At 42.5% G+C, this 13,233-nt stretch overlaps 1 protein-coding gene across 4 annotated transcripts in view; it reads left to right on the forward strand.

The window, feature by feature from the left end:
• Positions 1-13,233, forward strand: part of rubcn (rubicon autophagy regulator) — a 77,520-nt gene that overhangs the window by 53,449 nt on the left and 10,838 nt on the right. For all 4 annotated transcript variants that reach the window (XM_038815581.1, XM_038815583.1, XM_038815582.1 and 1 more), the window contains 6 exons: positions 1,161-1,221; positions 4,616-4,748; positions 8,593-8,738; positions 8,841-8,905; positions 9,455-9,693; positions 10,558-10,619. In XM_038815581.1, the coding sequence (XP_038671509.1) occupies positions 1,161-1,221; positions 4,616-4,748; positions 8,593-8,738; positions 8,841-8,905; positions 9,455-9,693; positions 10,558-10,619 (706 nt within the window). The remainder of the gene's footprint in view (positions 1-1,160; positions 1,222-4,615; positions 4,749-8,592; positions 8,739-8,840; positions 8,906-9,454; positions 9,694-10,557; positions 10,620-13,233) is intronic.

Genomic DNA, 13,233 nt, shown 5'->3' on the forward strand with positions numbered 1-13,233 from the left:
AAGGCGCCATTCATTGCGCTTTTAATGGGCACTTTTAAAGCTTGATCCCTTTACCTGTTACAGTTTAAACTGTGAGCTGTGTTCTAAGGAATGGTCCTTTTGCAGGTATTGTGTTGTCTTGGTGTTCTCCATTTTTAACTGGATGTAATCTGAATGTGTCTGATGTTAAACTCGGTGGTGGTTAGGTTTGTTGCTCAGGATAAAATGTTGCTACATTTTGGCTGCTTTTTGAGTATTGTTCCAGAGTTAGCTAATGTCTACGTCTGTGATCTCTGGGTTTGATTTTTACTGTAGAATTCTTTAGCACAATTGATATTCCTGTTTGTTATTTTATGTTGTTTTTCAAAAGTGCCAATGATAAATGAAGCTCAGCAAAACAAATGAGCTGCATCAGTTTCTTTACACTTAAGAGAAAATAATTTTGCTGAGCTATAGCTGTCTATTGGTCACATGGACTTTTACAAATGTTACCTATATGATGTCTACACTATTGGCAATTTTCAAGATGCATTGTCGTGAAGAACTGCTTCATTCAGTAGTCACTGTGGAAGCAATCTCACCTTTCATATAAACCTGACGAAAGCACAATAACTACTTCATCAGTATCACATTGTTGCAGAAAATGTGTTGTGGTACTGGACAGACACTATCATTCATTTGAAATTAAGATTTTAGTCTTGATGCATTCTTTTTCTCCTTGGCTAAAGTATTTTTCTCCTTGGCTAAAGTGATGGACAAGTGACACTTGAGGGTTGACCAGTGTCTCACTCACTGGCTACTAAGGATTATGCGATGATTTCTTCCCCTGCCCTTATTTGAAACTCATTATGTAGGAAGTGACAGGCATGTGTCCTACTATTCTTTGATCGATTATTTAGACCTCCAGGTTCATTGTGCTGTTCAAATTTTAGTATCATCAATCCATTTTATTTTCACAGGTTGTAAATTGAAGTGTTGGATTTACATGATTAAAATCCACCGTTGTCTTTGCCCATTAGCACTCTGAAAATTGGTTCTCTTTTTGCAGAAGCTATTTTAGTCGATTAGGCATGCTGTATTAGTAGTGGAATGGATTCTTCAAACTTTGGAAATATCCTTTTGAGTTCAGGTTGTGGCCCTTCAGGAATATCTTGAGTACTGTGTATCGTTTTGTTTTACAGACGCTGATATTAGAAGAAGTTTGGCTTCAAGGAGTAAGTCAGCGATGAGTTCTGAGTCCATGTAAGACTGTGGTTTCAAAGTTAATTTTATAAAAATGCAAGCTCTTTGATAAATACATCATAAAACCTTAAAACACATAGAAACAACAGTACCCCCTGCCCCCTGAATAGCTGACAGTGACCAGCTCTTTAAAGAACAAAATAAACTGCCATCTTTTGTAGAACCCCTCAATAGCCCCCCCTCATGGTAGACTTTACTTTCTCTAGGTGTAAAAACACCATTAATTCCCCAGCCGCACTGGGTGGGGACGCTGACCTCCACTCCAACAGAGCCTGCCTGCGAGCAATTAGCGAGACAAAGGCTAGAACATCAGCCCCCGCTCTCGTCTGAAGCTCTGGCAGGTCTGATACCCCAAATATAGCCCCCTTAGCACAGGCCCTCCACCTCCCCGGGCATCTCCACGATCCTGAGATTCTGCCTCCATGACCTATTCTTCATGTCCTCAACCTTGGCCCTCAGGTCCTTATTCCTTTCATCCACCTTCAGGCCTGCTGGTTATTGTGCCGCGATAGTGCCTCCTCCACCCCTTCAACACCTCACCATGCTCATGCACTATCCCCAACATTTTTCCAAGTGCCTGCTTTTTCTTTTTACAAATTTAGAATACCCAATTCATTTTTTCCAATTGAGGAACCAATGCACCTATCCTGCACATCTTTGGGTTGTGGGGGCGAAACCCATACAAACACTGGGAGAATGTTCAAACTCCACATGGACAGTTACTCGGAGCCGGGATCGAACCTGGGACCTTGGCGCCGTGAGACAGCAGTGCTAACCATTGCACCACCGTGCAGCCCTCCAAGTACCTCGTTTATCAGGGCCAGGGCGCCCTCCACCCTGCTTGAGGGTCTCCAGTATCTTCCTCGCTTGCCATTCAAAGTGTTTATTGAACTGCTGTTCGAATTCAGCCGCCGTCATTTCCACCAGCTTATCCACTGTAATACGTGCGGCCCTACCTGACAAGCCTGCCTCCGCCAGCTTCCCTCCCAATGGACTCCACACTTTGCTGGACTCTGCAGGAGGACCAATGTTCCCACCCTTCCTCCCAATATTTCTTCTTGGGTCTTTTGACATCCTTTGGCAAACAGCTCTCAACCAGGGCGAGTCTGTACACACATTATCCCTGAAAACTTGGTAAAAAGGGCCAAAAATCGAGGACTATAGTGGGAGCTACCTTATGTGTGACCTCCTCCTGCATGTTGCCACCGGAAATCTGGGGCGGGATTCTCCGCCCCAACCGGCCGGCGGGATTCTCCGTTGCACCGGCCGGTTGATGGGGTTTCCCATTGTGGGGCAGCCCCACGCCGTCGGGAAACCCCTGGGCACCGGCATAACGGAGAATCCCGCTGGCGGAGAATCCCGCCCCTGGTTTCAATTTTTGGGTTTAACCCTGTATGAATCTATGTTTACTTGCTGTGAATTGCCATTCTGGGTAATACATTTCACCTTCACTGTCAATTACAGAATGCACCATATTTTAATTTCCATTATTTAGGCAAGCAAGTTTGAAGAATTGTAACCATTCCCACCAACACTGGGAAGTACATTGTAAACAACATTATGTGCTGCTAATCTTAAGAAGGGGAGGCTGCAGTGAGCGCCAAGTCAGTAGAAGATGCTTGTGGAGACAAACCCGTGCTGCAAAATGTTGCAAATATATGAATTAAAACTGAAGACATTTTCCATGCAGGAATACAATTCAACGGATCGAACCCCAGTTCTATGTTTTCTGTGAGGTTCCTGAATGAGGAACAGCTGAGTTTAGACTGAAAAATAACGAGCTATGGACCAGGATTGTAGATGGGAGTGCAGGAAGTGAAGAAGACATCGGGCTGTGTCACTTTCAAATCAGTTCTCCTCATTGGAGACTAAAGAGTGTGCGGGGGATTGGAGGGGCTTTGGGATTCATGTGCATAGATCTTTGACGGTGACAGGACATATTTATTGAATTAGCAAAGCATCTGGGGTCCTGGGCTTAAATCTCCAGTACAAGAGTAGACATGTTATGTTGAACCTTCATGAGGGCAGCACGGTGGCGCAGTGGTGAGCATGGCTGCCTCACGACGCTGAGGTCCCAGGTTCGATCCTGGCTCTGGGTCACTGTCTGTGTGGAGTTTGCACATTCTCCCCGTGTTTGCGTGGGTTTCGCCCCCACAACCCAAAGATGTGCAGGCTAGGTGGATTGGCCATGCTAAATTGCCCCTTAATTGGAAAAAATTAAGTGGGTACTCTAAATTTATATTAAAAAAAAGTTTAACCTTCATAAAGCTCTGGTTAGGTCACAATGCATATGGTTCTAGATTAACTTTTACTATTTCAGTCATTTTAGGAAGGATGTGAGGGTCCTTGAGAGGGTGCAGAGGAGATTTCGTGAAATGGTTTTGGGGATAAACAGTTTCAGCGATGAGGCTAGGTTGGAGGTTATGTCCTTAGAGCAAAGAAGATTGAGAGGTTATTTGAGGGGTTATGACATGTGTAGATAACGCAGACAAAGAAAAGCTGTTATCATTAGTTGATGGTACAAGAACTAGGGGACACTAAGATTTTTGCCAAGAGACGTGGGGGTATGTGAGGAAGAACTTATGGATACAGCAAGTGGTAATGACCTGGAACTTACTGCCCATGAGGGTGGCAAGAGTGGGAATGTTGAATTATTTCAGAGAATCTGGAAGGGCACCTGTGGAAAATAAACTTGTAGGGAAATGAGAATTGAGCAAGAAGCTGACTGCAGTGCTCTACACACTGCTAGCACAATCTCGACGGGCTGAATGGCTCCTTTTGTACTGTAATTATAATTAAAGTTTTCTAAAAGAGGACACTTGTGCCTACCCAATTCTTTACTAGTGGAGATGCACTGCAGGTGTGCGCCAAAGATCCTTAGACCGGACCTTCCAAACCCGTGATCACTACCATCTAGAAGGGCAAATGCCCTAAACACATGGGAATGTCGCCACCTGTGAGGTTCCTCACCAAGCCACTCACTATCCAGATTTGGAAGTATATCACTGTTCCTTCACTGTTACTGGGTCAACATCCTGGAAACCCTTCTGTAACAGCATAGTGGATGTACCTACACCAAGTTGACTGCAGCGTTTTGAGAGGGCAACTTGGCAACTTTTCAAGGGCGGTTAGGGATGTGCAATAAATGCTGGCCGAGCCACCGAAACCCATAAATTAATTTTTAAAAATAGTATATGTCCCATCAAGGTTCGGATCTGGTTTTGAAGCCTTCATATAAAGAGTTATTTGATCTCTCATCGGTTTTTTATTGCAGCAGAATACTTAAATATTTGTTCTGAATAAAAGTATAACATTCAGAAATTAATAAATTATAGTGTTTTCAGGCTTTAAAAAAAAAAGTAATGTGATAATTGCGTATTTATTTGTGTTACAGTTCATTCTCATTCCTTCATTCAAACTCAGCTGAGGCTGTTGCCATGGGTCTTTTGAAGCAGTTTGAGGGGATGCAGCTTCCTGCTGCCTCTGAGTTGGACTGGTTGGTTCCAGAGCATGATGCTCCTCAGAAGGTAAGAAATAAATTATTCTTGCCACCTTGCAATTGGAGAGAAATTTGATGTGACTAGCTGCTTGTGAATCACTATAATTGGTTTTCGAATCCAGGATGCTGAAAAGTTTAATTGTCCTAGAATAAAATCTGTCAGGCTTTTGACATACAAGTTAAAAAGAAATGGGAGTTTTGAGTTATTTGCAAAAGATTATCCTGGGCCAGAATTTTGTGTGGTTGCGGTGGATGTGCCTCCAATCATGAAGTGCATTAAATTGTGTGAAATGACATCTGGCATGCTTCCTGATGTCATCATGAATGCATGCATGCATTTCAAAGTTAGCAAACACATCCGCGTGAATCGGATACATGTCTACTGACAATTAAAGGGCCAATTATTTTATTTTTTTAAATTTTAGATTAGCCAATTATTTTTTCCAATTAAGGGGCAATTTAGCGTGGCCAATCCACCTACTCTGCACATTTTTGGGTTGTGGGGGCGAAACCCACGCAGACACGGGGAGAACGTGCAAACTCCACACGGACAGTGACCCAGAGCCGGGATCGAACCTGGGACCTCAGCGCCGTGAGGCGGTTGTGCTAACCACTAGGCCACCGTGCTGCCCTTAAAGGGCCAATTATGACCATTAAAGAGCCAATGAACAATAATTTTATACTGCTCGTGCAATTTTTCAGTTCATCGTATGGGCAAAAATGGGTGGATGCTCATATCCTTTGCATTTTCTGATCTGTGGGAAAAAGTGCAGCCATTTTGCTTTGGTGTACTTCACTCCCACTCATGAGAAACTCAAGATGAAGACTCTTGATGTTAAAACTAGGCCTTTATTACAATGCCATAGCAAAAGCTAGTGGCATTCCAAATTGGGATACCAGAGAACACAGATTCAAGAGTGGTAGAGATTCGGTTACAAGAAATTAGCTTATACCAATCATTTGTTACTATGTCCAATCGTGACTATCGATTTAAGGTTGCAGCATGAATAGTATATGTGGATAATTAGCCGATCACATCAAAGGTCCGCATACTTAATAAAACTGTCTAATCTATATATGTGCCCCCTACTATTTATCACCGGCTCCCCATTGTCGAGAATGTGGATATTATTCACCTATCTTCTAAGTAAAATGTCGTTTCCCACAAAAATGACACACTATTATAACAATACTGGATAGCTACGTTCCCTCTCCCTGACAGGCTGGCACCAACAAAAAGATCCCACACTGTTCCCCTATCACCCCCCATTATCGATAATGTGGATGTCATTCACCTACCTTCAAAGTAAAATGTTGTTTCCCACGATAAATGACACACTATTATAGCAATACTGAATAGCTACATTCCCTCTCCCTGACAGGCTGGCACCGACAAAAAGATCCCACACTGTTCCTCTATCACCCTTGATAATTAGCATCTGGCATATCTTTTCTGGGCATCATCACCAGTGCGAGGTGTCCTTGGGCATGCTTCCTGTGGCTGACAACTTCAACTAAACAGCTTGTGTGTACTGCAGATCAATACAGAAGATTTTTAACCCCTTGAGCCCTTGTTGGATAACTGGAGTTTCAAATTAATTCCGATATAATAATTTTACCCTCATCATCATCCAAGGGTGAAATAAAAGGCCCCTAGAGCAGCAGCAGTTTCTCTGCCATTGCAGGTGCATAGCTGTGTGAGTATAGCGTTTAGCTTGAGCTTCCTAGTTACTGTTTAGCATTTACAGCTTGTCTTGTAGCATGTCAGGATTTCCATGCATGATTTATGACTTCACATGAATACAAAAAGTGTACAAATATTCCAAACTCAACACAAACACAAATTTCTAAGTAAGAAATGCAAATAATGTCATCCGTGACATATCCTGTTGTGCCCAAGGTACCTGAAATTTGCGTCTGCAAGTGCTGTGTCTTGATCCCCCTCCCTCTCCTCCCTGTCGCTGGCAGTGGCATTGTAGGCAGCCTGTTGACTTTGTAGTCCTGGTAGGCGTGATGACCTTGGCTGGCATCCTCCGCCACTTGAGCCTGAGTTGGCCCCATGGCTGGGCACTCCTCACTTGTCGCAGCATCATCAGATGCAGTGGCAACTGGCAGATGGATAATGGAGCAGACGCCCTCATCCGTAGCACCCTTAGAAGAGCCCACAAAGTTGACGGGCAGCTCATCTGCCTGTGTGAGGTGTGGTAGACCTCACTGCTCACCATTGATGGATGGGCACGTAGCAGACAGACTATGTGCCTCACCCATCTCCGCAGACTGTCACTATGGCACACATCTCCCTCCAATGCAATGCAGCCTTTTGTGCTGACAGACCAACCTTGGCAGGCTTCAGTGCCAGGTGGCATATATACTCAGGCCCCTGAGCACATGGAATGGACACCTGACTGCACATCGCCACACCGGTCCATGCCATCTCTGCACTTAAACCTTGCTGACCGTAGAAGATTGTTGAATCTTTTGTGGCACTGAATCCAGGTGTGGCGCACAATATTGTGCTCGCTGACTTGGGCAGCTACCTCTATCCAGGCCTTCTTTGTCAGGTGCGACGCTCTTCTCCCGCCATCCCTGGGCCTGAAGAATGTGGTACCTGGCACTGACCTGCTCTGGGACAGCCGGGCACTCATCGGCAAAACTGGGATTCCAGGTCCACTCGACTTGCCCAACTGCCTGCCAACCATGACATCCTATAATAATAATCTATATTGTCACAAGTAGACATGCATTGACATTGCAATGAAGTTACTGCGAAAAGCCCTTAGTCGCCATTTTCTGGCGCCTGTTCGGGTACACTGAGGGAGAATTCAGAATGTCCAAATTACCTAGCAAGCAGGTCTTTTGGGATATGGGAGCAAACCGGAGCACCCAGAGGAAACCCACGCAGACATTGGGAGAACGTGCAGACTCCGTACAGATAGTGACCCTAGCCAGGAATCTAACCTGGGGGCCCTGGTGCTGTGAAGCAACTGTGCTAATTGCCCTGGAGCCGATGCCATTGGTGGACAACAGGAAAGTCATTATTATTCCACAAGTGCCCTCCACCTTCCCCACAATTCCTGGCAGCCTTCAACGAGCTGCCTCCTCGGTTTTTATAACCCCCCCCCCCCCACCTCCGAGCTGGGATCGGTGCCTGGTGCATTCCCACCCGTGCTCAGCAAGGACCCATCCAGCAACCCCTGTTACATGCTGTGAGGGTCCTACTTTAATTGCACTCTTGGGCAGGAGTGGATTTTCCACCCATGCCAACTTTGGGTGCCCCCCGAAGGTAAAATTCAGGCTTTGACCTTTAATGGAATGTAGTGGATCACATAGTCACAAAGTACACAGCTGATAATTTAATTTTTTTTTCATAAAAAAGAAAGTAAAGGGGCAATTTAACGTGGCCAATCTACCTACCCTGCACATCTTTGGGTTGTGGGTGTGTCAGACCCATACTGACACTGGGAGAATGTGCAAACTCCACACGGACAGGGGCTGGGATCTAATCCAGCTGCTCACTGCTGTGAGGTAGCACTGCTAACCACTGCTGCCCTAGATTACTCTATTTAAAATGTGTTCCATTCCCACTGGACATGCACCTTTCCCTGCCCTCTCCAGAAACACTGGCCTGGTTTAGCACAGTGGGCTAAACAGCTGGCTTGTAATGCAGAACGAGGCAGCAGCGCGGGTTCAATTCCCACACAGGCCTCCACGAACATGCGCCGGAATGTGGCAACTTGGAGCTTTTCACAATAACTTCATTGAAGCCGACTTGTGACAATAAGATGAGAGAACTTTTCGATTTTGTTACTTTGAGCAGATTTAACTAATGTTGGACTAATTATTCCAGTTCTACATCAATAACTTTTTTACAGCTTTTGCCAATTCCAGACTCTTTTCCGGTGTCTCCTGACGATGGCGAGCATGCTGATATTTACAAACTGCGAATTAGAGTGAGAGGAAATTTAGAATGGGCACCACCTCGGCCACAAATAATCTTCAACATTCACCCTTCGCCCAAGTAAGCTAAAAGCTCGGCAACTAAACTTTTTCTACTTGATGCTGTTCTTTTCGTTGAGTATAAGTTGTGACAATTTGATGTGATAATGTTTTGTCCTTATAGGAGAAAGGTGGTTGTTGCCAAACAAAATTATCGCTGCGCAGGATGTGGTATCCGAGTGGAGCCAGGTAAATGATGTTCAGGAAGTTAAGTATGGTGATAAAGTTCTGCTTGTACTTGCATATTCAGTATTCTATTTCCGTCTGCATGGGGTTGTTTTATTTATAAATGTTGCTAATGCAAATATATAATTTTACGTAGCTAACAGTCCCTCTGTGACTTGCCCCTCGGCCTCCCCTGAAAATAATGTTTGAAAAATTATGTTACTTAAAAACAAAAATCTGGCCTAATACTGGTGCATTTTTCTGAGTTTCCAGACACAGAGACACTGGCCGGTAGGTTTGTTGACGAACCACAGTGCATCGTAGTATTTGATTTTACGAAAGACACTGCAGGAGGCTCAGAAATACATTGTTTGTTTAAACATTATTGATAACGGGGCGTTTTTTGTTTGAGAGGAAAAGGAGTGAGCCATATCCTTCAAAATGCAGAGATGAATACAAATTCTAATTTCTTCGTTATTTTGTGCAGTGGATTTATGATAGCATTCTATTGTGAACTTGCTCTTTTCCCAACAGCTCCTGATTTTGCAAATGTTTTCTCCCTTTTCCTTCCAGATTACATAAAGAGACTACGTTATTGTGAATATCTGGGGAAGTATTTCTGCCAGTGCTGTCACGAGAATGTCCAGTCGGTGATCCCAAGCCGGATATTGCGGAAATGGGACTTCAGCAAGTATTACGTTAGTAACTTTTCCAAGGATTTGATGAATAAAATCTGGAATGATCCACTCTTCAATGTTCAGGACATCAACAGTGTTTTGTATCGTAAGGTGAAGGCGCTGGATCAAATTCATGTAAGCAATCCGAAGATATTTTCCTTATTAGGACTGAAAAGTAGATTATTCCAATGATTAAGAAATCCGCTTTCTTGATGTAAGAAAGTAGCATGATTGCAATGTCTGTAAGAATGACTGCACCATTTTTGTTGCAGTGCCACCAGTATGGAAGTAATTTTTAGTGTTATAGTTAGGATTCTAATTAAGTTTTAAGAACATCCAATAACAGGGCCAGGCACCAATTTTAATATAATTGGCAAATGAACCAGAGGGCAGATTAAGAGAATTTGTTTATGGAGTGAGTTGTTGTGATCTGAAATGCACTGCCTCGAGAATAGTGTTAAAAAGAGAATGAGATCAATTCTGGAAAGGAAAGATTTCCAGGGCAATGGGGAAGGAGCATAAGAATGGGGCTAATTTGATGGCCCTTTCAGCGAGCTTGCACAAGCACAATGGGCTGAGTGGCTTCTTTCTGAGCTGTAATATTCTCTTTTTTTAATCTGTATGAAAAATTATTTTGAAGTACTGCATTTGTTCCATCCAGTGATTAAAATAGCATAGAATATATTTTTACTCATTAGCTACAGTTTTTAGGGCCCAAGTAAACTTTTTATTTTTGCTTACCATATTTTGCAAAGTGTCTAGCAATACTGACTTAATATTGCAATTTTCCAGTTGGTTCAGTATTATCCAGTGATGTGAAAATTGTTTTGTAAGATTATATCCTATTGGAGATAACTTGATAACTCATACGCATACCAAAAAATGTGAACAGCAAAATTGAAGCCTTCCCCCAAACTGTGCTTTTTTAAAAAAAACAGACTAAAATCTGATAAATCTGCATTAACTCATATTTTCTTCTATTTTTGAAAATGTTGTCAGATGCTGAGACTCCAGTTAGTTCACATGAAGAACTTATTCAAAACGTGCCGGCTGGCAAAAGAGTGAGTTAGATTTTTTTTTAATAAAGTGATTCCTTTGCTTCTTCCACAGCACTTCCATGAAATAGAGCATTAATGGGGGAGCAGTGAAGATTGATTGTGTTTCTGCTGCTGCCTTACTAGTAATTGAATACTGTATTTGAATACCCCAGACTAGAAATTCAAACTTAACTAAATATGACTTATTGCAATTGGTAACAAGACAACCAGCTTTTCCATATGTGGAGGTTCTTTCTGCCATCAACAAAATACTTCATAAGGTATACCACATGGATTCCATTTACTTTGAATACTTGATATTATACATCACTTGAAAAATTGTGCAGAAAATGGCTTTTGGTTATCTGTTGCCAACTTGCAATTGTTTTTCTTAATTCCAACTTTGAGTATTTATTTAAAACTAGCTTAATTGCTAATCTTCTATACCTCAAAGTTGTTGTGGATTCCTTGCATCCTCCAACTTGAATGCTGTTGGTATTGATGCAACCCTTTCTAAGTGGTTAGTTGCATTTACGCCGTTGAGTTAAAAGTGTTAACGTCTGTGACAATTTCCAGCAGGGGTTAAAATTTCAGTAATTAATGCATGAACGTCATCCACTCTTTTAAGTTGTGGAGAACTCCAGCTTGCAAGATAGAATGTAGAAGAATGCCATCAAGTAAATTTTTCGGAGTCCTCACCTATGGAGAGGGATCTTGCTCGTTATTGGAATGTATTTGAAAATCTGAAGCACATTGCCCACAATTTTTATAAATTTATCTAACTTAAATCAAAATGTGTGCACACTCTAATGAGCAAGGCACTCTGAAAATATACCCTCATTTCTTCTCCATCGTCAAATTTAACGTGGCCATTTTTGTGATGTGATAACTCATGCAGTCAGTTTACACTCTGATTTGATCTCCAGGAAAAATTCAATCAAAATGTCTGAATTTTGAAGATGCATCCTCAATTTTCTGTTTGCTAATCTTTAGTAATTTTCTCGGGCTACCTTTTTCCCCAAATGTTCAAATTCACTTTTTGTTTTAACATAATCCTAGATTATTTAGAAATTTACAATCACTTGTTTGCCTTTTTTCTAATTGACTGGCCAATGCTGCTGAGTTTTCTAATCGACTGGCCAATGCTGCTGAGTTTTCTAATCGACTGGTCAATGCTGCTGAGTTTTCTAATTGACTGGCCAATGCTGCTGAGTTTTCTAATTGACTGGCCAATGCTGCTGAGTTTTCTAATTGACTGGCCAATGCTGCTGAGTTTTCTAATTGACTGGCCAATGCTGCTGAGTTTTCTAATTGACTGGCCAATGCTGCTGAGTTTTCTAATTGACTGGCCAATGCTGCTGAGTTTTCTAATTGACTGGCCAATGCTGCTGAGTTTTCTAATTGACTGGCCAATGCTGCTGAGTTTTCTAATTGACTGGCCAATGCTGCTGAGTTTTCTAATCGACTGGTCAATGCTGCTGAGCTTGTTTCGTCCTCTATTGGTTGCTCTGGAGAAGAGACAAGTGGGGGTTGGAGAATTCAGCATTTGAAGAATGATAACTAGAATGAGATAACTAGAACGAGGTTGGTAGTTGTCCATAAACCCATAATGTGTGAATTGTCGGCACCACACTTTCGGGAGGATGCCAAAGCCTTGATACAGTGGTGATTAACTAAAATGAGATCAGGAATGAAAGCTGAATGGATAGAAGAGAGAAATGGAATTTTCTTCAGTGAAGATTAAGAGGACATTTAATTGAGGTTCAGAATTTTGATGAAGTAGGTAGAAACTGTTTCTCCTGGCAGGGAGACTGGTAGGGAGAAATTGAGTTTTTTATTATTTTTCTTTAAATTTAGAGTAGCCAATTATTTTTTTCCAATTAAGGAGTAATTTAGCGTGGCCAATCCACCTAGCCTGCACATCTTTGGGTTGTGAGGGTGAAACCCAAGCAGACATGGGGCGAATGTGCAAACTCCACACAGTGACCCGGGGCCGAAATCGAACCTGGGTCCTCAGCGCCGTAGGCAGCAGTGCTAACCACTGGACCACTGTGCTGTCCCGGAAGAAATTTTGAGTCAAGTGGCAAAACAACCAAAGGAGAGATGAGATATCTTTTTTTAATGCAGCGAGTTCTGATGATTTGGAGTGTACTGCCTGTAATAGCAACATTCAAAGAGATTTGGATAAACACTTGAAGGGGAAAAGGTTGCCGCGTTCTCTGTTAAAGAGCACAGGAGTGAGACCAACTGGTTGTCAAACTACCTGAAAAGCTAATAATAAAGGCAATAAATCAAAATCAAAAATGCAAGCCAACACATGACATGCCTTCTGTGCTGTCTCGTTATATGAAAATACCCCAACATGTTGCCACCCTTAGATGAGAGATGATAACTGGAAGGTAGAAGACAACCGGAGCTGCGAGCTTTCTTGCACTTGTGGAAAAAATTAGATTGTGTCGAGATAGCTTTGCACTCTATACTGGATTGATGAACCAGATTCTAGAAAACTGTATTCAGCACGAAGCAGCAGAGTATTGTGCCCATGAAATGGATTATCAAAATGTCAGTTATTAGCAGTTTCGCACTTTAGATACAAATTAATGTTTAGTGCGCCCAACTTTCTTCATTTTGTGTACAC

Source organism: Scyliorhinus canicula, chromosome 13 (genome assembly GCF_902713615.1).
Source record: "Scyliorhinus canicula chromosome 13, sScyCan1.1, whole genome shotgun sequence".
In the NCBI taxonomy this organism is placed as follows: domain Eukaryota; kingdom Metazoa; phylum Chordata; class Chondrichthyes; order Carcharhiniformes; family Scyliorhinidae; genus Scyliorhinus; species Scyliorhinus canicula.